Below are 27152 nucleotides of genomic sequence, written 5' to 3' on the forward strand. Positions count from 1 at the left end.
CTGGCCCGCCCGTGCCGCGGAGGTCGCTCGGCTTCGCAGCCCGCCGCGCTTCCCTCGCCTCTGGACGCGGCGTTGTGCGGCGCTGGGGAGAAAGCGGTGGATGGACAGAAGTAGAAAAGTAGGGGACTGGCAGCCTCGGACGGAGCTCCGGTTTGAGGACTGACTTTCTTCTTCTTTTCTTCTTTTCATCATTGCAGCAAGCGCTAACAGCACGAGCCCCTGTCATTTCCTAAGAAAACTTCAAAATCAAGTAACTCGTTCCGCTTCCAACGCCCTCCTATATCCTTAACTAGGCAGTGAAATCCTCTTGTGTGTAYGTATGCGATTTGGGCAGAACTTTTCTGATGCGATGGGGACTGTGCCGTGAGAACTGGTAAGACTGGGCTGTCGCCATGACGGAACCCCGCCGGGTTCAGTTCACCACTCTCCATGGCCCGCTGAGCTCCAGTTTCTTGAAAAAGCCTCGCAAAGATGATGCAGAACATCCCCAGGACTCTGAACCGGCTGCAGCAGCAGTTCGAATCACACTGACTCTCTTCGAGCCGGATCACAAACGTTGTCCAGAATTTTTCTACCCAGACCTTCTGAAGATTAGTCGAGGCAAAGCCAAAGGTAGTTCTTCAGGAGACAAGGTAAGTATCCTCTTTTGGCCTGTGGTGAAGCGTATGTTTTGTCTGAAAATTTCAAGAATTTCTGCAGTATTACTTTTTTAATAGTTATGAGAGTTGGTTGTGTGTTGTCTGCGAGGCACTGAGAGGTGAAATGATTGGTCAACGGTCAAACATCAAGCTGGTAGGAGAGCTGGGATTAGAAACCAGGGCATCTGATGACTGGATATGTGTTCTTGCTGCCAGGCCACACTGTCTTATTACTTTGTCTTCTCCAGAGTTTCACATTGAGTAGGTGATGTGTTCTTGGCAGAGTTTGGCACATGTTGTCAAGTAATGCTGATCCAGTTTGAAATTGCCTGCTCTAAAGTGTTTCTTTGTATCTGGCTTGCTAGCAAGTACACGTCTTCCAGACAGTATCAAAAGAGAGACCTTGATGTTTATTCTACGATGGGTGTCTGTATCTTTTGGGGGATGTCCGTCTACTGCATGTGAAGATTTCCACCGCAGGGCTTGGTATCTGTTCCTGTTTGATGCATATGATGCTTTCAGGTGTTGTCTGACAATTCTGCTTGCCTGTTGAAAGAAATTTTTCAGGATATGATGGTATGCCAATTTATGTAGTGTCTGAATTTTGTATTAAGTTTTTTTTTGCCCCCCGATGAAAAAGTACTTAGAAAAGAATACTATTTTTTCACACTGTGACRTGGAGGAGCTCTGGTTTCCTAGCRCAGCACCGTTGCCGCTGCTGCTTATGACATCAGGGTGATGATGCTTGAGAAGGCTGGTGGGATTCTAGTCATTTTTCCTGCTGCTCTTCAGAACTGTTTTACAGTCAGTTGACAATCTCATATTGCTCTTTTGAGTGAGGCAGGAGCAGCAGAGAGTACCTACAGAACTAGCTGAGAGAGCAGCCCCAAAATCTAGAGACTATAGTGAGGCAATAAATGCTTGTGTGTGTCTCAAGAGCACCCAGGAGTTGTTGCAGAAATGATATGCAGTAAAGAACAGGGTAACAGCAAGTTCTTTTGACTTCTAGCTGCCAAAGAGCGTTCATGTGAAGCAAAGAGCTGCTGGGGGAGGGAAGGGTTGTGCCCCAGATTTGTTCATCAGCTGTTGGACAGCAGTTATAAAAAGAGGAAGGACTTAAGCACTACCTGGAGACTGATAACAGGGTACTGTCTCATCATCTTCTTGCTCTCTTCTGTGAGAGCATGACTGGAGTTAAGGGAATATACCACTCATTACACTTTTGTGTTTTATCTCTGTCTCTAAGAAGCTTGATCTCTTCTCTTCTCTTCTCTTCTCTTCTCTTCTCTTCTCTTCTCTTCTCTTCTCTTCTCTTCTCTTCTCTTCTCTTCTCTTCTCTTCCTTTTTGTGTGCTTGTTTCTGGCTGACTTATTCTGAGAATAACATCACTCTCAGAAAACCATACTAAAGACCAATTGTCTGAGGTTCTGCCTGGATATTCTAGCCATGGATTTAATGCATGTGGAATAGGTTTTTGTGGCACTGTGACAGGATTGATTCTGATGATTTTGTCTCTATTTGTTTCTATAGAGGAAAGAGTCTGCTGATCCCTTCAATGATGAAGAAAAGGAAAGGCTTGAAGTGGAGGCTCTTGCTAGGAAGTTTGAAGAAAAATATGTATGTTTTTCTTCTTTATATTTTGTTGTTCCTTAGAATGAATAATGATGCTCAGCTCTCAAACAGTAGTACTTGAATAGAAATTAAAGGTCATTAGCTCTTATGTTCCTATTCTCGTGCAATCTTTTATCTTGGCTGGAAGGTGCTGTTTTCTATGTTCCTTTTTTGTCTCAGGGCTGTGGTATACTAAAATAGTCCAGATACATTCTTAAATCAGATGACAATCTGATTAAAATGAATTTCAATCTCACTTGTAGTAGCAAATGGCATTAATGTAATGAATTTAATATATGAAATTTAATATTTTAAACAGAAATAAATTTCTGGCTCTTGCAGTCACGGCACAGTATAATCTGTTAAGTGTCTAAATGCTCTGGTAACTCTACTACCCTTAAGACAGTGCTGAGCTTGGTAGTGTGAGAGAAGCTTATCCAATTTCTTACCTATTTCCTTGCTGTTCTTCCTCTTATTTTACTTCTATAGATGGCAACAAAACGATATTTTATTTTTTACAACTGGTGCTTTTGGATCTGTGAATTGCTGAATTGTCTTGCAATACGAATTTGACCTATCGGGCATCTTAATGCACTGTGTGTACATCTGATGCATGTAATACAGAGTTTGTACTGCCTTTATGGCAGTTAATGGAAGGGCAATCCATCTCTGCCCTGGCAGAAAGTTCTAAGGGGTGCAGACCTGATTCAACATAAAGTTTGCTGGCATAAAGCTAACCTGTCACAAAGATTTTCTGTTAGGTCAACATTTTGTTTCATGTGTCTGCACCATTTTTGGTTCCATATGACAAGGCCTAAAACTGGATTTACTGTATCCTTAGATTACAGTATGAAATGAGTTAACGCTTATTTAGTTCTACTGCTGCTTGGAAAAAGAACTCATTTTCTTGTCTATACTGGAGAGAATGCGTCCTGTATCAGGGCTATTCCTGTGACAATTAGAAATGAGAGATGAGCAACCATCAATCTTTTATTGCTTAGGGTGGCAAGAGACGTAGAAAGGACCGTATTGAGGACTTGATTGATATGGGGTATGGATACGACGAATCTGACTCCTTCATTGATAATTCTGAAGCAGTGAGTACTTGGGCAGGTGCAAGGGTGRTTAAACTCAGGTGCCTGGGGGGACTGTACTGGTGCCTGGGGAGAATGTTAACTCAGTACAAGCAAGGAACGTGCCAGAGCTGGGTAATGAGAAGTCCTGGGGCAACTGTACGACAGAAGAATGCTAGTTAATAGATTGGGCTGTGGACACATCTGCTCTTGGGAGGCACAGGTCCCATTCCCTTCTCCAAGTAGCTCAAATACAGAATAAAATAACAAAACACACAATGTCAATAGATTGTTCTTTTTTATTACCAGTATGATGAGCTTGTTCCAGCTTCTTTAACTACGAAGTATGGAGGGTTTTACATCAACTCAGGAACACTGCAGTTTCGGCAAGCATCTGATGATGAAGATGACTACATTAAAGAGAAAAAGAAGAAAACTCCCAAGGTCAGCAAGCCAGCTTTCTAGGAGTATTCCCTAAGTTAGAGCTTGGTGGGTTTGCTGCATGAAAAGAATATTGAAATACAAACGAGAGAAGGATTTGTGGATTGGCTGGGATGGAATAGAGGGGGGATGTAGAGTCTTGCAAATGGGTTCTTCAAAACCCATTCTATCCCCATATTTGAGAGTAAAATGAAGCTTGTCTGGCACGTGTAAGACTATTGATGGTGTTCCCTGGTTCCTAGAGTAGAAATAAGGGCAGCCCCTTGTCACCCTGAAGAGTTGTTTTGCGTTATTGGGATGCCAAGAAATATTAGAGGGTTATTCTGTTTCTCATCTGAGGTGTGCTGGAGAGGAAAGACTGTTGGGAAGCTAGTGCCTCTGTTCTGCGGTAATAAGCTTTTGGAGAAAGCCACATTTTCATAAAGCTAAAGTGATATGATTGAGAGGGGAGACAGTAGGAACACTTAGTGTTCCTTACCTTTACTGATAGGATCTTCTCTAGTGTAAAAGCTGGGTGCACTGGTGAAATGTTGAAGACCGTATGTGCCAGATCTGTGGTGATACATGTATACAGTTTGGGTTAATATACCCATTAGGGAATGAGCTGTTCTCAGATTATTGGTGAAGGGCCCGAAGCGGCTCTGGGGATGCTTCTCCAGTTCCAAGATCAGGGGACACTTTGATTCTGACTTGGTTTTAATTCCCTCCAGAAGCGGAAATTGAAAGATGGCGGTGAAAAACTGAAGAAGAAGAAGAAAGATGATTCTTATGACAAGGAAAAGAAATCAAAAAAGTCCAAGTTCCCAAAAGCTGGGTAAGGAGGAATAGGGGGAGGCTTGCTGCCTGTCACCTTGCTTTAAGGCTACAGGTGGCATTCGTTATGCCGCAGTAGTACACATTGGAGCAGAGGGTTGCTTTGGTGCACGCTGCATAAACACCAACAGATAAACTGTCAGAGCTTCAAGGGAAAAAACAAAGACTCATGATTTGGAAAAGAGCACAGCTCCCCAGCAAGAGTGTCAGAGCAGGGAGGGATGCAGGTGCCTGAAGTGCTTTTATTTCTTGGAGTCCTGTTTAGGCAGTAAGGATGGGAACAGGTATAGGACACTATTAAGAGAGAAATAGTGAATACTGGGAGGAAGTTGGGGAGGGAAAGGCAGGATGCAAAGGCATGAACTCAGAGCTGTAAGTGTCTGGCTAGCAGGGAGAAAGAGGCTGGAAGGCCATGGGCATCCAGAGCAGAAAGGAAGTTGCGTGTTGCTTCCATCCCTCACCAATAGCTTGTACTCCTGCCCAAAATGGTTCTTGGATGAGTGCTCAACTTCTGGAGTTTCTCTCCTTTTGTGCCAGAAATGTGAGTGGTTATTCTTGTCTCTAGGAGTCTTCTCATTTTTCCATTGGTCCATACTTGCTTTGGTCTGCTTGGCCTCTTTGTTTTGATTTCTGTATCTGCTGCATTTGTCTCTCTTGCTGCATTTTTCTCCTGCATTTCTCCTCCTTCCTGTGACTATTCTTTTGAATTTCCTTTTTCATGCTTGGCTCTGCTTTTTGGCAGCATCAAACCCACGTGTCTGACATGATACAACCAGTGTGTGATTCCTCAGTAGCGAATAAGGAAAGGGAATTTGCTGTGCTGGCTCTAATAGAGGCAAGAAGCATCAAGTATGATCAGCTGCTGTCACACTAACTCTCTCTAGCTTCAGTTCCTCTGCATTAATTGTTTGTGTATTTCCAGTTCTTCCTTTCTACAATAATGCAAATGATTAAATAAGAACATAACTTGGTGGAGAAGTTTTAAGGTACATTACCTCTCTGGAGTGAGAGTGGACTTGTACGCCARAGTAAGTTCTGTACTGAGGCAGTCCTGTCCCTGGTGTGAGCAGTTCCACAGGTGATGAACCTCTCACAGGAATCTTTCCTCTTCCCCTCAATTTCAAATTGCACAGCTGAGAAGAGCTTTACCTTATGGTCACTAGGATAGAGGGTCACAGATGGAGAGAGAATTGCTGTGGGGAGGAAAGCTACGCTATATACCTTAAAATGGAATCAATAGCCTCAAAACAATTGTGAAGTTGATTTGAGAGGCAGGAGCATGCAGAACAGCAGTTTCATGTGTATCCTCAAGTGTTGCTCGTTTCTGACAGACTGGTAATGCTTCCTCTGGTACAGTAATATGTGCTTGAGGGTAGTTATGTTAAACATCATAATTCTTTCCATTTGCCGACTATTGTTTCACAGGCAATAGTTATTAAATCTGGCGTAGGAGTTACGAGACAAATACATTTTTAAAGCCTGATGGATTACAGAAAAGGAACTGAAATTCTTAAGTGTGATTAAGACTGGATGGAAAAACACCTGATAGATAAGTTGCTAAAAAAAAGGGGGGGAGACATTACTAAATGAATGAAAATGCTCTGTCATGTGGGGCATGTGGTACTTCAGCTGAAGTTTCAGGCTTTCAGTCTTATCCTTAACTCTTAGCTATGGCCTTGAGAGGCAGTAGGTTATTTTTCCTGGTATAATGGGTTAAGGGGTTAAGGTTTTCCAGAAGATTGATGCGTATGGCTGAAGTGAACTGGGATGAAGGTATCCTCTTCTTTTCTCCTTGATCTTGTTTTATTTCTTTCTCATTTCTCTTTCCTCCTCCATTCTTTGTTTATAGCTTTACAGCATTAAATGCGAGTAAGGAGAAGAAGAAAAAGAAATACTCTGGAGCTCTTAGTGTCAAGGAGATGCTGAAGAAGTTTCAGAAGGAGAAGGAAGCTCAGAAGAAAAGAGACGAAGAGCCGAAGGTGGTGACTCCTTCACCAGCAGAACCCCCAGCCCCAAGAGAGGTGGAGACGATGTCTGACCCATTGCTCTCCCTCTTTGGTCAGGCCAGTGATAATGACCTGCTTCAGGCAGCTACTGCTATGGACTCATTAACTGATCTAGACTTGGAGAAGCTCCTCAGTGAATCCCCAGAGGGGAGTCCCTTTCATGATGTGGAGGATGGGAGTGATCCTCTTGGGGTGGGCTTAGAACAGGATTTCAAGCAGCCACCATCCCTCCCAGAAGGACTGCCAGCCCCTTTGGAGAAACGCATCAAAGAACTGACTCAGGTATGGCAGTTAGTTGGGAGGCAGCAAGACTGTGTGGTTATCGGAGGAGGGGAAGCTTTGCTGGGTTCACGTGTGGCTTGGTACAGAGCATGCTGCAGTGCGGGAGTTTTCCAGGGCCGAGTGGGGGCACAGTTTTATATCACCTTGTTTTCTGTTATGGCCAAGTCGCTTTCTTGAATACTCTGATGTCACAGTGGCAACGTGCTGGTCCTTGGCCTTCTTATCTGATGAATGTAACACTCATGAGTTCAACTGTCAGTATGGTTTCTTTACATCTCTTGGCAAAGCATGGACCTGATGCAACAGGTAATTTCCAAAGTCAGTTTGACATGAATGGACTTAAAATATGTGCTAGAGAGGCTGGGGGCCAAGTTCCATTGTAATAGCTTTGATGTGCTATAGTGATCAGGAAAGTATCTATGAAGTAGCACGCAGCATTCTGTATGTAAAATGAGTAGGTGCACCTGAAAAGGGTTACCTGTTCTACAACATGAGAAGGTGTGAAGAGCCCTATAGATTGGGCTTGAGGTTTTGTTAGAACTGTTTCCTCTTTCATGCACAGATGGAGACCTTCAGTGAAGCATGGGTACAATTTGGCAGCACCCGAATGGAGCTATGTTGCTGGCAATTTGAGTTCCTTTCCCATCTTTAATATGTCAGTGTTGTGGTACTGCTTAGGGAGTGGGATATATTAATTTCTAGAGGAGCGATCCCAACACTTTCCACTAGCAGCTCCTCCTGCAACTGGACTTCTGTGGGACTTGCCCATCTTCTCCAAAAGGCTGTGGCCCAGTTTGGGAGCCACTGTTGTGAAGTGGGAGTTGGATGCTGGTCAAGGAGCCCTCTCCAGGAGTGTCAAAGAAGTACGCTTTCAGATTTGCTATGGGGTTTCTCTGATGTAAGTGCTATCACCATGAGCCTGTCAACAGGTGCTGAGATGTTTTGGTCCTGCTACTACTGTTGCATTTAAACATTGATTTTAAGCCCCAAACAGTGCTCTTATACCTCTGCACTGGGGTGTATTCTGCCTTCAGAGGCAGGAGGTCATCTTAGAGCACTTGTTACTTAAGCATCTGTTATTTAATAACTCCTGTTACTAAAGATAAGCTTCTATTAAAGATAACTGTATCCTGCTGAGAAATCTGAAATGTGTATAGTGGTCGTGAGCAGATGGAAGAGAAACAGGAACTGAAGTATTGCCACAGCTAAATGTGTCTGATAAAAAGAATGCTGTTCATACTGTTAATGGGTAACACTGAAAAAGCTGCCTCTGAACTGTATCTGAGTTAGAGCTGAATATTACAGAGCCTCCCTTGATATCACGTTAATCATTATACTGCTGCAAGATAGTGTAATAGCAGATTACCCCCAGATTTTCCTGCTCAGATTTTCCTGCTTCTGTTTCTTGTTGCTGGATGGTCTACATTAGGATAAGAAATTAAGTAGGAAAAGCAAGATTCAACAAACTGAAACCCCTGGGTCAGTCAGGATTTGGGGACATGAACTTCATTGCAGGTGGGAATGGAAAGGTGCCATACTTTTGTCTGAGAACCAGGTATCTTCCATCCCAGCAGGTAGGAGAATCCCATGGGTTAAATGGAGCCTGAGGCATTTCCTTTTGCACTTGAACTGATTTGATTTTAACCCTCTCCTTCCTAGAATAACTGTCATGTTGAAGATTCTCCCTAGTATTGAGTCTTCCCTTTTGATAGCACCAGCTGTGTATGACCTATAGCAGAGAGAGATCACTTCAGGAATATCACTTCTGGGCATAAATTCATCTCCTACCATCCTGAACCTTGAAACCTTAAATTAGGGGATTTCAAAATCATGCCCTGGTCTCCTTTCCCACGCAAGGACTCACTAACTTGATGTGATGCCTTGTGGTTAACCCCAGTTTTGCTTGCGTCCGTTTTGCACCACTCAGCAGAGACTGTAAAAGCTCCTTGGCAATCTTCTGCTTTCTTATTCAGCTTTTGGAATTATTTTTCCCACTGGCCATATTTTTCATGGGTGTGATTTTTTTTTTGGGCAGAGCTCTGTGTGCTGCAGTCATAGTTTAGGGAGCTTCCTGAACAGGATTTTTCAGTTTCCATAGTGGTGATAGGAAATAACGTATCCCCTATGACTACTATTCTTTCTGTTGGTTTCTTAGCTTAGTGTCTAGATTGGTCTAGAAAGCCTGGTGATAAGTATCCCTGACCCTCATTAAGCATGACTAGGATGATCTTTCCTGTTCTAGGGGCAAGCTCTATGCTCACATTACTCAATCTAACAGCTCTAGTGTGAAATTAAATCCATGTCCTAGAACTGTCCCTTCTTCCTGTGGGAATTATGCCAAGTGAGCCAGTTTCCAAAAAGCCGTCTCCTTTGCCCCAGGAAATGGAGTGTGTCTGGACAGGAGAATCCAGAATCTGAGGGGTTTGTGGGCAGGTCATGGTCTTACCAGTTCAAATGGCCTTGTTGGACTTGAAGTGAGGGAGCTGTAAGAGGAAAGGGCATAGGCAAGGCAGGTTTGCAGTTTGCAATTCACATTTTGGCCTTTTTCTGCCAGTCCCTTGGTTTAGAAGATGACTTTGCTCCTCCTCCTCTCGACACTTTCTGTAGAGTGGGGAATTCCAGATATCTTCCTGTGAGTTTGGTGATAGTGTTGGATGGAACAAAAGACAGGTTTGCACCTGCTGCCAAGAGAGTGGCTCCAGTTCCAGGCTTGATGGTGCTTCATTAGCCTAGAAGAAGAGAGAAACATTAAAGCAGGAGAATAATTGGAAACCTTTCAGGTTGATGGTATTTGACATGGTTAATGTGGACTAATTTAGAGACTTTTGAGCATTGGTGCATTTTTCATTCCCAGGATATCTTCCCATGTGTGTGATGCTTCTGGCTGGACTGTCCCTTAGCAACATAAATCCGGCCTCCTTTGCTTTCCTTCATCTCCCCTCCTCTTCCAGGTGTGCAGCATCCAGTGCATCTGTTCCAGTGACAGCAGGAGCTTGGTGCCCTACTTATTTAGGGCTTCACCATGCCCTTCAGTTACTTATTGAAAAAATCCTTTGATCCCTGTCACTCAAAAGCCTTTCTCATTTAAATTGGTGCACTGCCTTTAAAAAGAGTGACAGGAACAGAGGACTAAGGGTTGCAGAGCACCATGTATCTCATTTGTCATTCATTGCAATCAAACACAGCAAACCCTCCAAGCAAGCAGCTGGTAAATTCATCCTGGGGCATATATCAAACAGGGTTCGAGCTAGTGTCCCAGTGTCTCTCTTCAGCTGTTGAAGAGGTGGTTAGCATCAGTGAGCCAAGCTCAACCCTTCCCCAGCTAGCTGGCAGTTTGGTCTTTGAATTGCCAGGTGACAATTTGAACAGTCCTGTCCGCCTTCTGGCACAGGCGGTGAGCTCTCAGCTTCGTCAGGGGACTGCAGCATTTAGCCCACCTGCAGCATGTAGGGTAGCAGGCGCAGAGATAGGTGGGGTGAAACTGTGCCTTGTTTTACAGTCTTTCTGAAGTGGCTTGAAAAACATTTGATTACTTGTGCCTGTCTGTATCTGTAAGTGAATGAATGACTTGTGTTATTTTCCAAGGCTGCCAGAGCTACAGAAGGAGAAGGCAAACAGAGATTCTTCACTCAGGATATCAACAACATCATATTGGAGTAAGTGCCACCAGGAAAAAGGAGTGGGACTAATGTGGGGAAAAAAGAATAGCATACAGAGCATCATTTTTTTTGATAAATTCAGCAGCAGGTTTAGCAGTTGTGCTGATCTGCTCATGCAGGTCTTCCACATAGAACATGCCTAGGATAACATGAATGTCTCCTAGGAATGACTTTCTGTTAAAATGTGATATATACTCGAGATAGGAGAAGGTTGGAGGGGATGTATGCAGGCCTCCTGTTTTCAGGATAACACTTGATATTGTGTACTTAAATTTGGTCATTTGACCTGTGACTGTAGCTTGATACAAGAACAGTAAATCTCTTCCTGTCAGAGATGTTAGGCATGTTCTTTGCTATTTAAGTTATATGCTACATGGAATGTTTTGTCACAGGGATAAGGCTGCTGTGTTCAGTTCCCAACCTGTTACTGGTTTTCTGTGTAAACTGAAGGAACTCCATTATTGCTCTGTATTTTTGAGTCCCCCATCTACAGAATGCCAGTGTTGCTTCATGCAGCTGTTGATAATGGCTTCATTCTTCTTCAAGTGCTTGGAAAAGGCTGATAAATGCATGCAGCTTTGTGATCATCTTAGAGTTATACTTACACAGAGGCTTTAATTTTATTAAGGTTTATCAAGGCACTTGAAGGGAATTACTGAAGGGAAGTTTGGGAGTCTGTTTCCCACTCCTTTCAAGTGTTGATTACTACTTTTTAACATTCCAGCACTGACTGCACAAACAATCCAGTCCCAATCTTTTTTTTAAGCTAGTGACTTTAACCACTTTCAGAAGTGATTTAAATGGATCTATATGACTTTGCGCTAAAATCAGTTAGGGGTGTTTACAAGTGTATTGCCACTGAGATATGGTTTTAAAAAGCTAGTCTCTTAAGTCATATATAACTGTGTAGACAGGTTTGGCACACACTAACCTCTGTAATCTACTGGGATCTGTAAACTACTGTGATCTACACTGGGAAGTAAGTTCAGGCCCAAGAGCTAACATTTTATTTTATATTATCCTGAATTAGACTGCAGTAGCATCTGATATAAGCAGTATATACTTCTCTCATGTCACTGCCTGACACTCCTGCACCTCAGCTGCCAGGAAGAAATGCAGAATAAATGAGACTGCTGAAATACTTTTGTTGCTTTTCAAGATACTCTGACACCAGAATGAAAGGCACAGATTGGGAGAAAGGGCTTGAGTCCATTGATTCTGAAATCTAATGAACCTTCGTGTAATTTGACTTGTGCTTTCTCCCTCTTCTCCCTGCGTCCAACTCGCCAGGCGTCAGAATTGCATTTATATTGCCTAGAGAATCCATGTCAGATTCCTGGTCAATGTTCTGTCTGTCTTATTCTTCAGCATAGAGCTGCAGACCCGAGAGCTGAACAGCCAGATCCGGTCAGGGGTGTACGCCCACCTGGCTGCCTTCTTTCCTTGCAGTAAGGACACTCTGGTCAAACGTGCCCGTAAGCTTTATCTCTATGAACAGGTGAGTGAATTTGGCAGCACAGCACCATCTCGTTTGCTTGTTACCTCTGATCTCCAGAGCACAATTGTTCTCTACATTATGCACTGTTGTCCTCCACTGCACAAGAGCCAGCCACCCCAGCACTGTGGATTCAGAGCTGACAAGGTCTCTGACCTGCCAGATTTGGGGTCTCGTGGCTGGAACGTGCTGTGTGCAACCTTGTTCTTTCTGTGATGCACTCTAGGGTGGCCGACTGAAGGAACCTCTACAGAAGCTAAAAGATGCCATTGGTAGGGCCATGCCAGAGCAGATGGCTAAGTACCAGGAGGAATGCCAAGCCCATACTCAGGCCAAATTTGCCAAGTAAGCTCATCGTTTGCTCATTATGCATCTATAGCTCTTCTCAGCAGGTTCCATGTGAGCTGTAGGCTGCTCTCCTAAAGTTTCCTTCCTATTTCTGTCCTGTGTTTGAGAATTGATGACAGGCATTAATTGGCCTAATTAAGCTGTATGTGTTCTTTGTATTTATCTATCTGTGGTGATGCCAACTACTGCAGCTCTGATGGGACCAGAACTTGGCTGAAGTGTTTTTTTCTGCCCAAACCTGTAATTAGGAACATGGCAGTCTAAGATCAGTCAGGCTGGATCAGTCCTGTGGTCTCTCTTGTGCATTGTCAGATTTGCAATGGTAGCCAGTACTAGGGGCAAGAAATTCCTTAACATTGAGCACTTAGATCAGCTTGCGCGCTAGAGCAAGAGATTCAGGCCCCTCTTCCAAACCATGTGTTATCTTCAATTATTGAGACCTCTGAACAGTCTTATTCAGAGATATTTTATCCTGTCTTTGAGTCTGGCTAAGTGATCATGGCACCTTTCCAGGACAATGACTTCCATGTTGTTTCCATCTCCCTTTTAGGATGCTGGAAGAGGAAAAGGACAAAGAGCAGCGAGATCGAGTTTGCTCTGATGATGATGACGATGAAGAAAAGGGAGGCAAGCGCATCATGGGACCTCGAAAGAAATTTCAGTGGAATGATGAAATCAGGTTTGTGCAATTTAGATTTTAAGTGAACTGTGACTTGTCTTATTCTATGCAGTTGGATGTGAAGCATTCAAATGTTTGTATCTTGATTTCAGAGCAGGACTGATCATTTGTCCTAACAGGCAACTTGAACGTTTGTGGCAGACTGCGCTGTTTGTGGAAGGCACTACTGCATTTATTAAATCTGAATCTTAAATACATTCCAAAATTAACCTGGTTTCAGGCACAGGCCATCTCTGAGATACGTGATAAGAAGCCTCAGTATGCAGAGGCCAAAAGAGAGTGACAGCCCTTTGGGAAAAGAAAGAACTCATCTGAATTCTGAGATCCTACAGACTAGACTCTTAACAGGACCAGATTTCTGGTTGTGAAAACAGTTAAAGGTAATGGGGATTGTTGCCCCTGACACCCAGGCATCTGACAAAGAACAGAAGGCTGGGTGAAGGGGAGAGTGAGAAAGGATAAAATGAGAATAAATCATGCTGTCTTTTTCATCTTATTCTGTAACAAAGTGGGGTGCTGCTACGTGGATGGCTGATTCATTTAGAATAAAGAAAGCTTTACTTCCTGCAGGATCTCATTGCCTCTCAGCACAAATTGTTGCAGAGAGGTTCAATTCTGTGGTTGTTAATGAGGCTTGTAATTCTGGCACTGGTTTACCACCTCTGCTGTTTCAGGATATTGGTACRGGAAGGGGTAATAAGGCTTTTCTCCCCTAGTGCATCTACGTGTGCGCATGCGCACTCACACACACAGAGAAATGTGCCTTTCCCCTCCTCTTTCTTATGAAGACAGTGTAGGGTTGATTTTATTAGAAAGGTGTTTGGAATGTCTGGACTTGGAATCCTGGGCTTGGCCGGTTATGGTCTGAACCAGAATAATTAAGCAGAGCCAGGCATGTCTTAGCATATTCATCCAGCCCTGGATAAACAGAATGACCTTCATCTGGGAAAACTGATCTGAGTAACTATATTTGAAATCTTCCTGTTCTTCAGGGAGCTGCTTTGCCACTTGGTGAAGATTAAATTGGATGGCTATGAGCTTGAAAAGAATAAGGCTCAGTCTCTGGAGGATTATGTGAAGACCTTCCTAGATGCAGAGGTGAAGCCCCTCTGGCCAAAAGGCTGGATGCAGGCCAGGTGAGCAAGAATCATGTTGTACTCAGGGATTCCTTATCATAAGGGACCTCGGAAGGTCATTAGTCCTACCCCCTATTCAAAGTATGGTTAGCTTTAAAGTTAGATCAGGTTGCTCAGGGCCTTGTCCAGTTGAGTTTTGAAAATATCCCAAGGATGGAGGTTCCCACAGCATCTCTGGGGCCCTGTTCCAGTACTTAATCACTCTTCATAAGATCTTTTCCTTATTTCCAATGAGAATTTCTCTTGCTGCAACTTGTGACTGTTCCCTCTTGCCTTTTACTGTGCGCCTCTGAGAAAAGTCTGGTTCCATCTTCTTCATGACTACACACACACACACACACACTCTTCAGATAGTGGAAGACTGTGCTACATTTAATTGGAGGACTTAACATTTCCTGTGTGGTGAATCTAACGAGCAACCTGATATTCCCCTCTGGAGGAGAAGGAAGACTCTTTAGAGAGACATTTCTAGATGCACTCATGAACATGTCATGTGTCCCTGCTCCCTAGCCATCTTAGTGGCCCTCCTATGGACTATCTCCAGTTTGTCAACATCTCTCTTGTATTGTGGGGGCCCTGGAGCTGGACGCTGTTTCCACATGTGACCTTGCAAGTGCTGAACAGAGGGGGATAAGCATTTGACCTGCTGGCTATACTCTTGCTAATGCCTCCTCGTAATACGATTAGCTTTCAGCAGTACACCCTTGTAATAGTGGCTCATGTTCAACTTGTCCACCAGGACCCCCAGGTCCTTTCCTGCAAGGCTGCTACCTAGCCAGTTAGTCCCAGCCTGTGCTGTTGCATGGGATTAGTCCATCCCAGCTGCAGGACTTTGTGTTTGTCTTTGTTGACCTTCCCAAGGATTTTGTTAGCCCATTCCTCTAGCCTGTAAAGGTCCCTGTGAATGGCAGCCCCGCCCTCAGCATATACCCAGGTTTTCATGTCACCCACAAACTTGCTGAGAGTGCAATCCATGCTGTCGTCCAGGTTGTTAATGAAGATGTTAAGTAGTCTTGGCCTCAGTACTGACCTTTGATAGATGCCACTGGAAGTGGGTTACAAGTTAGAACTGGGATTGCGGTGAGGCTGACTGGCCTGTGGTTTCTGGAAACCTCGTTACAAAGGATCTTTTCAGACGCTTAGGAAGTCTTCCCTAGACCCTATAGTATTCCCGAAAGAAAGCAAAACAGAAGGATTTAGAGACCTAGGGACTTACAGAAAACATGTCAGAGAGTCAACAGAATAAGTAGGAATTGGGCCTAGTTTTCTTTATGCCATCCTGTGTCTTCACTGCTCTTTCATGCCCTCCATCCTCCATGCCATTGAGCTGGCAATTGCAGAGAGCCATGCAAATTGCAGAGAGTCGTTCTGCTAGGACTGTCATCAGCTGCAGGCCTGCTTTGTTTTGCTCAATAGTTTTAAAGAAAGGACACCTGTATAGTCCTACTGCTGGAATCTGTATCTCTTCGTGTTTAATGAGCTGGACAACACTATCTTCTTTTCTCTGCTGAATTTGGTGTTTGGGATTCATGAGGGATAAAGGAAGAAGTAGGCTCCAGTTCGTAAGGGCAATGAGTGTGAGCAGGAAAATACAGATCCATTTGGAAAAATGCATGACCATTTATTGCAGTTGCATGTGCACATGGAATACAGCAATGTGCATGGTTGTAGTGAGCTGCTCAGTATGGGAGCTGAATGATGGAATTAGGAAATTGGTGCAGATTCCTTCTTAGTTAATGATGATACTACCAGCTTGGGGGTTCCAGCTTGCCAATTTTTAAAAACTCTTTCCTTGAATAACAGAAAAGTGAAAATCTTTTCCCCCTATTTGTAGGTGAAACTGTTCTTAAGCATACAGATGTTCCCCTAAGAATCTCACTGAATGTAGGAGAGTCTTACAACAAAGTTAACTAGAGAACGACTGAAGAAAATTGGTTTTCCTGGTTGCTTTCCAATGGCTAAAGAACAATGGTTTCTCCTCTTGGGACTTTGTGGTCTAAAGACAGAGAGTAGGCTGACAGCCACACAGAAGAGGAGGGGAGGGATTGTCAACACAAGGAAAATTAGAAACAATTTCATGGACAGGTCAGCTTGATTCACTGTCAGCAAGAGCRCAGAAGTTCATCTTTTAAGAGGAGCTTGAAGACTGACAGACTGGCAACTTTGTGTATGTGTTCAGAGAGGCCCTGCCATGATTGTTTTCTTGGTTAGCACTAAAAGGCAATTAACAGAATATATGGTTAAAATAAGCTGGCTTACTAAAATAAAAAGGATGACAAAAGTCTTTGTCTCAAAAATTCAGTGTGTTAGTAACAGAAGGAAAGCATATTCAATATGCCAGTACTGATGGTGTTTTTATGAGCTTTTCTCCCTGACATCTAAGAAAGCAGCTGATGGGTGGCAGCTCTTCTAGCTGAAATAGTGTTTGTGGGAGATGCTGGTTTACGTAGGCTCAGTAGTCCAGGATTTTGGATGAAGCTCTGTTGGTTGCRGTTAGACAATTGTTACAGAAATGGTTGTGCTGATTTAAGAAGTCACCTCAGCTGTTTGCAGAGGACACAAAGGCAACAGAGACATGCAAAGCCTGAAGGCTCCTCATCCATATTACTCTATTGCTGTATTTGAGGCAGGGGAAGGTAACTTTTCTCCCTTGAAGTTGGTGAAGAGCTCTTGGATGATCTGCCAACCTTGCTGTGGCACAGTAACACCCAGCTTGAATGATTGTACTGTCTCTCCAGTTGACTGTCAGCTTTTTAAGCTGGCAGAGCTTTTTCCTTAGTTATTGTCCAGCAACTGCCTTAATGGCCTCTCCAGCGCCTCCAAGCATAGCTCCCCAGAGAGGGAATTGAATGGGGGAGTTCAAGAGGATTTTCCTGGAAAAGGGATGAATATTTGTTTCCTCTCTCTGTGGTTTTAATTTCACTAAGTCCCCTGCTGTACTGTGCAGCTCTTTCTCCAGTGATCCCAGCTGCTCTACTGGGTCTTGCTGGATATCACTTCTCATTGCTCTCTTCCCTTCTTAGGACACTGTTTAAGGAGAGCAGGCGTGTACATGGACACCTCACATCAGTCCTGTGAGTATCGCGCAGCATTCCTTTGGAGCGATAACTGGTGAACTCCGTTCCCTGGGGTCTGGGTGGATCATGCAGGAGCACCTGAGCTTGCTTGGCTCCCATCAGATAGTTTGGCGCTGCTTTATTTGGGGAGGTCTAGGGAGAGGAGTTTTTGTGTGTGTGACACGTCTCCCAGCAACAGTCTTACTGAGGTGCCTTGCAGTAGGCTCAGAGATAAGAATAAAATAAGAACTCTGAAGCAAAGTTGCCTCCTGGTGTTGTTCAACAGACTGGAGTCAGGCCTCTGTTCTAGTCCCTGGGAGGCAAATCAAGGTAAAATGGAGTGTGATGCCAGCACTGTGATTATTGCTACCTGTTCAGTCAGTCCTTACTGAATTCTGGATTCCCTCTTTTTTGTTGCCTGGTTAAAGGAGGGGTGTGATGAGCTCAAGCTAGTGAAGGTGGGTAAAACAGGCTTGTGGGTGGCAAATCAGGAGAGCCATCGGAATCCAGCTGGGCAGGTGCTTTAATGCCAAAGAGTCTTGTGGATCTTGCTGGCAGTCTATAGTAGACAGTCATACAGACTTAGGCTGATGTCTGTTTGACAGAAGGTCCTGTTCTTGGCACTGGTTGGATGAGGGAAAGTGCGAGAGCATATGAAATAGAGTATAGAGCCATCCTTCCCTCAGCCATACAATTCCAGCAGCTCAGGTGATGTCTTGAACCAGAGATTGCATCTGACCAGACATAAAGTGATCTATTTTCCGTGAATTTGGCAGATGCTTTTGGATCCTTGGCTTCTTCTGGGAACCTAAAAGAAATTTACAGCTTTTCTCCAATATAGTCTCTGTATCAGTTTCTGTCTGGGTATTGCTATAGTTAGGTCAGCAGTGGGTTCCTGTGGTAGCGCCTAGCCCTGCAGCTGGTGCAGGATGTGTCTGTTGAGTGCTTTCACTGCTCTGCTACCATTTCAAAGACTGCTCCGCTCCCTAATTCATTCCCCTGTGTGGGAGTTGGGGCTTCCTAGAGCAGCAACAAATGTCATACAGTTTTGAATCCTAGCAACCTGAGATGCTGCCTCTGTTCCCTTGGTTCTTTGCAAAAGACTCGGTGGATCATCATTAACAGGGCCCAAGTGTGTTCCTTAATTGGGTGCTTCCCTGAGGGCATTCAGTGAGCCCATGTTTCTTTTGTCTCCTTTCAAACAGGGCAAAGAAGAAAGTTATGGCTCCCACTAAGGTGAAAGTGAAGGTGAGTTCTTTTGTTTTCTTGTTCTCATGGTTGACATATCCCAAAAATCAAGAGACTACCTTCTTAGAGCCTATATTTGAGCCCCCTATACATTAGCTACAAGGAGGTTGTTCCCTGAAATGGCACTGATAATGTGTATAGGGCTTGGGAGCTACAAGAATAGCAGCTAAAATCGATGGCATTGGTTGCGGTGCTGTACAGCAGCAGTACCAGCTGGGAGGGGTGGAGGGACCATCAAGTGCAGATCGTGCCCACTGCGCCTCTCCTCCCCACACTAGGAACCTTTCACTGCCTTTTCAGCGAGAAACCCTGCCTCTGTTCTGACTCTGTCTTTTGTTGTGGTTTTGTTCCAGGAATCTTCCTGTAAACCAGATAAAAAGATCCCAGTTTCTGTTCCTTTGATGCACTCAAGCAGCACCTTAGCTCTGTCATCAGAGCCCCAGGGAGGAGCTCTGGGCATCAGTGCCCAGACCAGAGAACTCTTGTCCCTTGGGACAGCCCAAGCAGCCAGCAGCACTGGCACTCCTGCTACCTTCATGGATGACTCTTTGGATGAGGACTTAATTCATAATCCCACATCTTCACTTGAAGCAGTCTCTAAAGAACTGGCTGTGCTGAACAGCAGAGCAGGAGGAAGCCCTGACTTTACTCTTCCTGGACCTCCAAAAGCTCCATCAGAGAAGGTTCCAACTCTTGCATCCTCAGAGGAGAAGAAGACATTTCCAAAGTCCAACCCTTCCCCTACACCACCTCCTGCTGGTTCCCTCCAGTCTCCTCTAAATTTCCTGGCTGAGCAGGCACTGGCATTGGGTCAGTCCTCTCAAGACAAAAAGACAGAGACCTCAAATTACAAAGAGCTCTCCTGCCAAGCTTCTCCCAGCAAAATCCTTCCTGATGCACACCAGTCTAAACAGAAACACCACAGCCTGCTCCGACCTAGCCACGGGCCTCAGACCTCCACCCCGGTGCCAGGTGCTCAGGTAAAGGTCTTTCACTCAAGCAGCCAGCCACAGAAAACTTTCACATCCCCGGCTCCATTTGTCAAACTGCAAAACCCCAAGTCCTCTTCCCCACTGCCCCAGCGCTCCCTCCTTCAGCAGGTCAAGTCATCAACCAAAGCTCAGAGCTTCCATTCCTCTGCTTCACCAGGCAGCACCCCAACCTCCAGCAGCTCCCACAAGAGCCCAGGCTCATCTTCGTCGTCTCTCAACTACACAGGAAAACACTCAAGTGGCTCTAGTTCTTACAAATCCCCCTTCGTTTCTGGCTCCCTCTCCAAGCATGGGACCTCTTCCAGCAGTTCCTCATCTGGAACTTCTGCAAACCAGGGCTGCTCCTCTGGTAGCTTGCTGCCTGGTGTGCAGACCCCTTCCTCGGGCCAGGCATCCAGCCGCTCATCCCCAAGCTCCTCGGTGAAGAAAACACCCGTTTCCCAGAAGCTGACTCTGGTAGCCCCACCTGGTGGTTCAAACGGAGATTCTAGCGGGGGGACTCAAGGGGTGGCCAAGTTACTGACCTCCTCCCTWAAGCCAGCTGTTGTTAGCAGCGCTGCATCTTCTACCTCTGTGCCGGTAAGCAGGAATATGCTGGCCTAACCTAATGCTGGGAGAACACATGGCACTGTTTCAGGCAGTCTCCTAACTTGTTAAGGCATGCCGTAAAGTTGTAACTTCAAAAGAAGTTCCTGAAATTCTTGAATGACTGTCTGAATCCTGCTTATGTAGGCTATGAAGATGTGGTTGCCACGGGTTTGCACTCCAGAATTCAAGCTTTCATTTTCAGTTTAGTGTAACAAATAAGCAAAATATTGCATTTTTCTGGGTAGTCTATGTAGTCTTCTTGGCCTGACTTTGTGAGTTGTGGGGACAATAGTGCTCCCGTTTTGGTCTAGAGGAAGTGCTATGAGACAAATTGCCATGAGAATTAAAATCATTGCATAAACTGAAATTGTAATTACCARTTTGTTTTTAATCAGGTCTGCAAACTTGGCCTTATTTAAATTTTCCTAAATTATTTTAGTATTATTGACACATTTTTTTACTACTGATCTACTGAATAATTAACCCTTGATATTGTGCTGTAAACTCAAAATGCCTGCCCAGCTTTCTTGGGTGGTTATTCTTTGCCACTTTCTGTTGCTCCTCCATCACTCCTGTAACTGAGTGGAGTGATGTTTAGAACTGACCTCAGTGCCACACTGCAAAATTCAGGATCTGAAAATTCAATGGGATTTAATGTCTTGTGAAGGACTCCTGGGTTACCTATACAGACTTGTATTATTCAGTCATTGTATTTAATGATACAGGAGCTTTATTTTTCATCCATAACAAAAAATTAATTATTTCTAATGCTGTCATATTAATTACTTGGCAGCTGCTCATATTTGCCTTCTTTTGTGGCACCCGGAACAAGCTCAGAGAGGATCACCGGGCAATTAAATGCATATATTTAAATGGGCCTGAAAACTATGTTGCTCAGCCTCTGAACCCTGTATGTTACTGAGATAGCTGTAAAGCATTCAGCAATGGAGTAGATCTCTAAGCAAATAACATTCTTGGGTAGAGGAGTATACCAAGCCTTGATGCCTTGAGTTGTCAGCAATGATATGCTGCTGGAAGTTAGAAAGACACTTCCTTCCTGGAAATCATAGGGCATGCTTGGGCTTTTCCTCTGTCTTTTGGAGGCAAAGTTCTAGAGTAAGGGAGTGACGGGGTCAGATCCAGTACAGTCACTTTTAGAAGAACATAGCATCCAGTGGCTGGGTGGTCACTGTTCTGGGCATCTCCTGATGGCCAGCAGCTGGCAGCTCTTGGGCCCTGGCTGGGAGGGTGCTTCTTGCATGGTGGAACTCTTGAGCTCTTCATGTTTTTCAGTTCCTTGTTAAGTATGAATGATGAAATGCCATGGCTTTTCCACCCCTGACTGACCTTTTCTGTTGCCTTTCAGAAAGGAACTAGTGGAGCTGTGCTGCTAACAAGTTCTTCCTCCTTAAGTGTACTGTCTCCATCCTACAAGTCCAGCAATCCAAAGCTGCCAGCTGCTCTGAGCTCCACCCCTTTAGGTATTATCTCTCCTATTCATTCCTTCCCTCTTCATGTCATCTCCTTCAGTTCAGACTCCTCCCCGAAAGCAGGAGTGTCAAAGGATGCAATAGTTACGGGACCTGCCCCAGGAACTTTCCACCATGGCCTTGGCCACAGTGAGTGCCCTCCCAGTCATGCATGTGCATGTTACTTGTGCCTGTGCTGTCAAATAACAAGAACACCATTGCTCTGCTGTGTTAACCCATTGCAGACAAACTCATCTCTCTTGCTGTTGCTTCATGCTGTAGTTCGTGCATTTATATCTCTAGCAATTGCATTTGGAGRACCTTGGGCACATCCTCATAGCTATCCTAGAAGTCCTAATAGCTGGAGGCTAAGCTATAAGCTCTAACTGCCGCAGCTCCTCTGCTTCTTTCTGTCTTCAATGTGTATTTGTTCTTTTTTTCCTCTCCTTTCTTTGTTTTTCTCTCTAGGTCTTCTAGCTGGCTTGCACTCCAGCCCCCACCATGCAGCGCCACTCCCACATTCTGCCCTGTCCACTCATTTACCGCAAAGTTTGCCAGGTAACTTGTCAGACAGTCTTGTTTGTCTTCTGCGTTGTGAGTCATCCTGTACCTCAGCAGATGCTTATTCTAGGGGTGAAAGCAAAGTTGTTTTCCACACCATCTGACTGGTGCGGTCCTTGCTAAAAACTTCAGCCTCCTCAGGATACAAAGCTAGGCTTAGCCCTTTGCGTCCTTTACTGTTTAGTTAGCCAGTGCAAACTTGTTCAGCTGTGGAATGATGAGCCATCAGTGCTTATAGCAAGTGTTGGTTCCTGGAGGTACTCAGCTTTGCTGTTTGTGTCGTACTAAAGAATTATTCTCCTAGGATTAAAGCTGTGTGTGTTTATGTACAGTCTGCTATGACTGCCTAGGATTGAATGTTCTGGCTTTTGGAGTTTTGTCACTGGTGACCTACATAAAATGTGTCGGACCAGAATGTCTTGCATCTGTGCACTGAGCTAATTGCCTGCATTTCCCTCACAACAGGTTTGTAGTGTGAATGGAAACTGCTTTACTTGATGTTGACTATGTGATGATTTTGCAGTTAAGCCTCTTCCTGCGTCAGTTTGGTGCCTGCAGACCTAATGCACAAGACGAGATTTCTGAAGAACACCCTCTCTGCTCATAAATGGAGTCCTGTCTGCTGTGACTTGGTGGGCTGTGAGTGTGTGGAAACATGGTAGCACTATGGAGAAAGGAAAGAAGTGAGGTGGTCCATGCAGCATTCAGGAAATTGAAATGCAAGGGTACAGGATTGGGCTTATCTGCTTCTGGCAGTTGCTTACCCCAGGGTAGTTGCTGCAGCTATTTCTGCTTTCTTCATCAAGTATCCCTTGTCTCTTCAGTGCAGTTCAGTGCTACTCTCCTAGCACCTGCTCCTATAGTGATTCTCTTACTGGGCAACATGTGTCTGATTTGGGAGTGGATGTGCTAGCTTAATTTTATGGCACTGAGGCTATTAGTAGATGTGTGGATAAGCTGCTGGAGATAATCTGGCCTCCCAGAGCAGTCATGGGGCAAAATGCCCTTGACTGTTGAGGACAGTGCTTGTTTGCTGAAGGAAGAAGAGAGTGCTGTGTACTGGTGGAAATTCAAAGAATTCGTCATCTTTGCTTCTTTTGCTGAAGTTTGCCTGAGGCATGTTGTTACATCTCTTCAATGTGATGAAGCAGCAGAAGAAGCTACTGGCAGCAATCACTGGAGTGAAAGACCTTTCCTTGATCTACAGGGAAGAGTAGAAGGCCTTCTGCTTTAAGCTGGATTTGTAAATTTGCAATTACTGGAGAGCGAGATGTTTGATTTCTAGTTGAACAAGGGTTGTGAAAGGTATTCTGTGACACTGAGGAGGAGTTCTCTGTCTCATTGTTTGGGGGAATTTAGAGCGGTGACTCCACTGCGGCTTATAGAAGAAGAATTTTTTTGATGGACTGCTGCTTTTAGACAGACAGGATGTAGTGCCAGAAGCTGAGGGCAGACGAAATGCAACTAGAAATAAGTGACCACTGAAATCGCTTCTACAGGGGCACACTGGATTCTTCTTTACTTGGTCTTTTTTGCATAAAGATTGGAGGTTGAGCTCAGTGCTATCATTTCTGAGAATGTTATCAATTGTGCTATGCCAAAGTAGATACTTAAGTGACCACCATGGTCTTAAAATATATTAATTTCTTATTGTGGAATAAACTGTGGCTGGCTGTATAAATAGATGGCCACAGCTGTATTACTCTGTCTGAAAACTGAGTAGACTCCAGTGTGTTCAGAGGTCTCTGCAGGTGCAAGGAAATGTTGATGTCTTAAGCAAAAGTGCTTATACCAGCATTCATCAAAAAGCATTTGAGCAAAGAGCATCCATTGTTTGCTTGTGTGTTGTTACTGCTGCATTTGCTGCTGGAGGTGCATGTGTGCTGGTGCTGTGGCAATGGTTCTGCTTGCTTTAGAGAGGGTCTGTGCTGGGACAGAGCTCTTGCATGGGGTAAACTGTCCTGGTCCTGGAGAAGAAGCTGTTGCTACCCTGCTCGGTGCTTTGTTCATGGTAGTCTGATGCTAGTTTTAGTTGCTCCTGATAACTTCCGCTTCCTTAAACTTTCTCACTTTTTCTCTCTTCATTGCATTTTCTCTTTTCCCTCCACATCTGTTCCTTTCCTTTACTTCAGTGGTTAGGCTCCTGTGAATCCTGTTGCTATCAGTGGGCACCCAAAGACTTCAGTGCAATGGCAAAGGTCCACTAAGTTTTATTTGAACCCACCTTTAGATGCTAGGCAGCAAATACCATGTATTTCTAGTTTTCTAGATGGGGGTACATGGTAGCATAAATTGCTAGGCTAGCTAGCCTCCCAGCAATCTGAATCTATGCTTTGGTGCTTTTGCTGGGAGACCACAGGAGACCCTCAGGGCTTCCCATGGCTCTTACCCAGGTGCGGAGGAAGGGCTGTTCCCAATTATTAGATGTCTCTGAAGTGCTTCCTCTTACCCTTGATTCCTTCGTGGCTGAAGGGGAAGGTAGGTTTTTCTGTGCAGAGAGATCTGGCTGCCCCAGCTGCACACAGCTCCACATAGCTGATGCCAAAACCYCTTCCCACTTGGTTTTGATCTCTTTCAGATGCTTCTCAGCTTCATGGCAAAGGGTCCAATGCACAGCAGCGGAAGTTGTGACATCTGCAAGGAGGGGAGCTAGAGCACACATAGGATAAAACCAAGAGGAACAGGTCATGAAGATTGGATACCGGCTGTGTCTTTTTCTCACGACAACTGGAGAGACTGAATTGCAAAAAGGAGCTCATTGGCGCATTTGCTCAGAGGCTTTCAGAGCAAGGCCTTACACAAAGGGTCACCTTGAGCCATGCCCTAATGAGAGAAGCATTTGTAGCACTGTTTTATTGCTGCTACCCTTCACACATTCCCTGGCACTGGCAAGCGCTAGACTTGCAGGGTGGCTTGGCTTTCTTGCAGAAAGTCCGGTGCTGGTGGATTCCCACCCACCTGTGTCTACATCTGCCAAGTACCTCCAAGTCCAGTTAYCTCGTTGGTCTCCCAGTGGAGGGTGTGAAAGGTGCTTCTTTCTGCTTTGGATTTACTTGGATAATTCTAGCACTGCCAGTGCTTTCTGAAGACATTTGACTAACTTTTCAATTGTACTATAAAACTGTGCTACACTTAATTGGAGGACTTAACGTTTCCTGTGTGGTGAATCTAACAAGCCACCTGATGTTCCCCTCTGGAGGAGAAGGAAGACTCTTTAGAGAGACATTTCTAGATGCACTCATGAACATCGAGAATTCTACTTCTTTTGTTCTTTGGATTTTTTTTCCTCCAAAGGGATGCGTTTTTCCTGCTCAGTTTTATCCTCATTACCATTGAATGCATTGGATCGAATGGGACACTTCTCAGCATGTCACATGTATAGGAAGACATAATTCCAGTGCCTTTTATGGTGGAGCAAGAATGGACTAATGACACACATTTCAGCCCTATTTTGTGTGCTCCTCAACCCTTTTTTAATCCTTCTGTATTTAAGATGTATTCTGTTTAATTTAATAGAGCTTTTTATGGTTGCACATCAAAAAAAGCTGCACTGTCTGGACTTCARTGGTGTCTTGGTAACTGCGAATTCAGTACCAAATCCAGCAAGAGCACCAGTTCTTATCTGAGTTTGTGCAAGCGGGTTCCAGACCTTCCCCTAAAGCCATTCTTTCCTAGGGTCTTCAGTCATGATCTCTTTGGTGGGCAGAGGGAATGATCTAGGTTAACCAAGGTCACTACTACTCAAATGAATTCCAGAGAATAACATTGCTCTCCTGGATGACTTCTGCACTAGAATCATGTGCTTGTCACAGCTGCAGGAATGGGGACCATCTAGAATTGGGGTATCTCATTTTTAACTGTTTAACTCTTAGACCTAAATACTGATCCCTGAGCATACCCTTTCGATCTGTGCATAGCTAAGGGCAGACTGTGGTTCCAGCTGAGCTTATGGGTTTTGATTTTCCACTCTCCCAGTCTCTTCTCTCACGCCCCCATAGCCACATCTGAATTATGCAGCAGAAGCACTGATCCACTGATAGACTTCACTGGTATTCCCAGCAAACGCTTGCAGCCTTCCTTCTTGAGCTTTGGGGAAGGATGCTGACACTGAGCATACCAGCAAATATTTGCTTTAGTTTTCCCCATTTTTGGTAAGATCCAAGATAGACTGTTTTCAATTTGAGCTGATAAATGATTTCCCAAGATCACTACATTGTTTGTATTTTTAAACAAATGCAGCTCAGAATTAAAAATTTGTTTACAAAAATACCTAGGTTGTAGCAAAAGAGCCAAAGACAGAACTTGCGTTAGTAAAACTAAGCACAGCGGTTATTGATGGACTCTGAGCAGTGGATGTCGCATGGTTCCTGTTGAAGGCCTAATCCTGAGAGGTACTGTGCACCCTCAACTTTCAACGGTAGCTGAAAGAGTGTTTAAACACCTGGCAGGATAGGGACTCTCAGCGAGTGACCTGAGGTACTGGTTCTACTCCCTCTCTTTGCTTTCACTTGAATGCTTCTGCTGGGAAGCACACACGTGCATGGCCAGAGCAGAATGCCCTCGTTCTAGGAATTTAGTGAAGCCTCTTGCCTCAGGGAAATGTTTATTTGGTGGAAATTCTGTGGGATATTTTTTTCTTTACATGCTATAATGAATGAGTGAATGGTATTGAGCAGAGTCACAGCAAGGCAGAACCACGCAAAGCCCTGACAGCTGATGGGGAGCCAGGAGTCTGGCATCTCTGCCTTGACAAGGCAACTTGCAACACTTCCGTGACAGTGTGGGGAGGCGAGGCTCCCATAGCACTTACTTAGTATGGCAGTTCCTTTTGAGTGTAAGAGCTGCAGTTTACTACTATTACATTTTTTTGTGTGTGTTGGGACTGTCTTGCTGAAGATGGTGGGGGTGGTATGAAAACTGTTAATCTTGTACAGAACAACTGAATAAATTGTTTCAAAGTTTCCAAAATGCTTTTTCCATCTCCTTACCTCTAGTTTCATGAATTTGTTTTCAAGAGTAGCTTTAGTTTGGATGATCATCTCTTGATCATCTGTTTC

At 44.5% G+C, this 27152-nt stretch overlaps 1 protein-coding gene across 21 annotated transcripts; it reads left to right on the forward strand.

Annotated features, from left to right (window-relative positions):
* The first annotated feature begins 86 nt into the window (after positions 1–86).
* On the forward strand, positions 87–27063 carry UBN1 (ubinuclein 1). Of its 21 annotated transcripts, none has more exons than XR_003253175.1 (18): positions 91–632; positions 2169–2255; positions 3251–3346; positions 3632–3766; positions 4474–4577; positions 6426–6864; positions 10450–10520; positions 11892–12021; positions 12245–12363; positions 12917–13045; positions 14038–14181; positions 17205–17255; positions 18443–18485; positions 18839–20056; positions 21432–21684; positions 22003–22092; positions 22619–22820; positions 24489–24767. XR_003253175.1 is itself a non-coding variant. In XM_026063871.1 (18 exons), the coding sequence occupies exons 2-18, from the start codon at positions 1209–1211 to the stop codon at positions 24724–24726; spliced, it is 3168 nt and encodes a 1055-aa protein (XP_025919656.1). In that variant the 5' UTR covers positions 544–632; positions 1004–1208; the 3' UTR covers positions 24727–27063. The 21 variants fall into 21 exon arrangements, 16 of the variants coding, with proteins under 16 accessions (XP_025919658.1, XP_025919651.1, XP_025919653.1 ...); XR_003253177.1 differs by having other exon boundaries at positions 22619–22734; XR_003253178.1 differs by having other exon boundaries at positions 22619–22734; positions 24674–24763.
* Positions 27064–27152: the final 89 nt, after the last annotated feature.

This window comes from Apteryx rowi, unplaced genomic scaffold (genome assembly GCF_003343035.1).
Source record: "Apteryx rowi isolate R43461 unplaced genomic scaffold, aptRow1 scaffold_202, whole genome shotgun sequence".
Taxonomy (NCBI): Eukaryota; Metazoa; Chordata; class Aves; order Apterygiformes; family Apterygidae; genus Apteryx; species Apteryx rowi.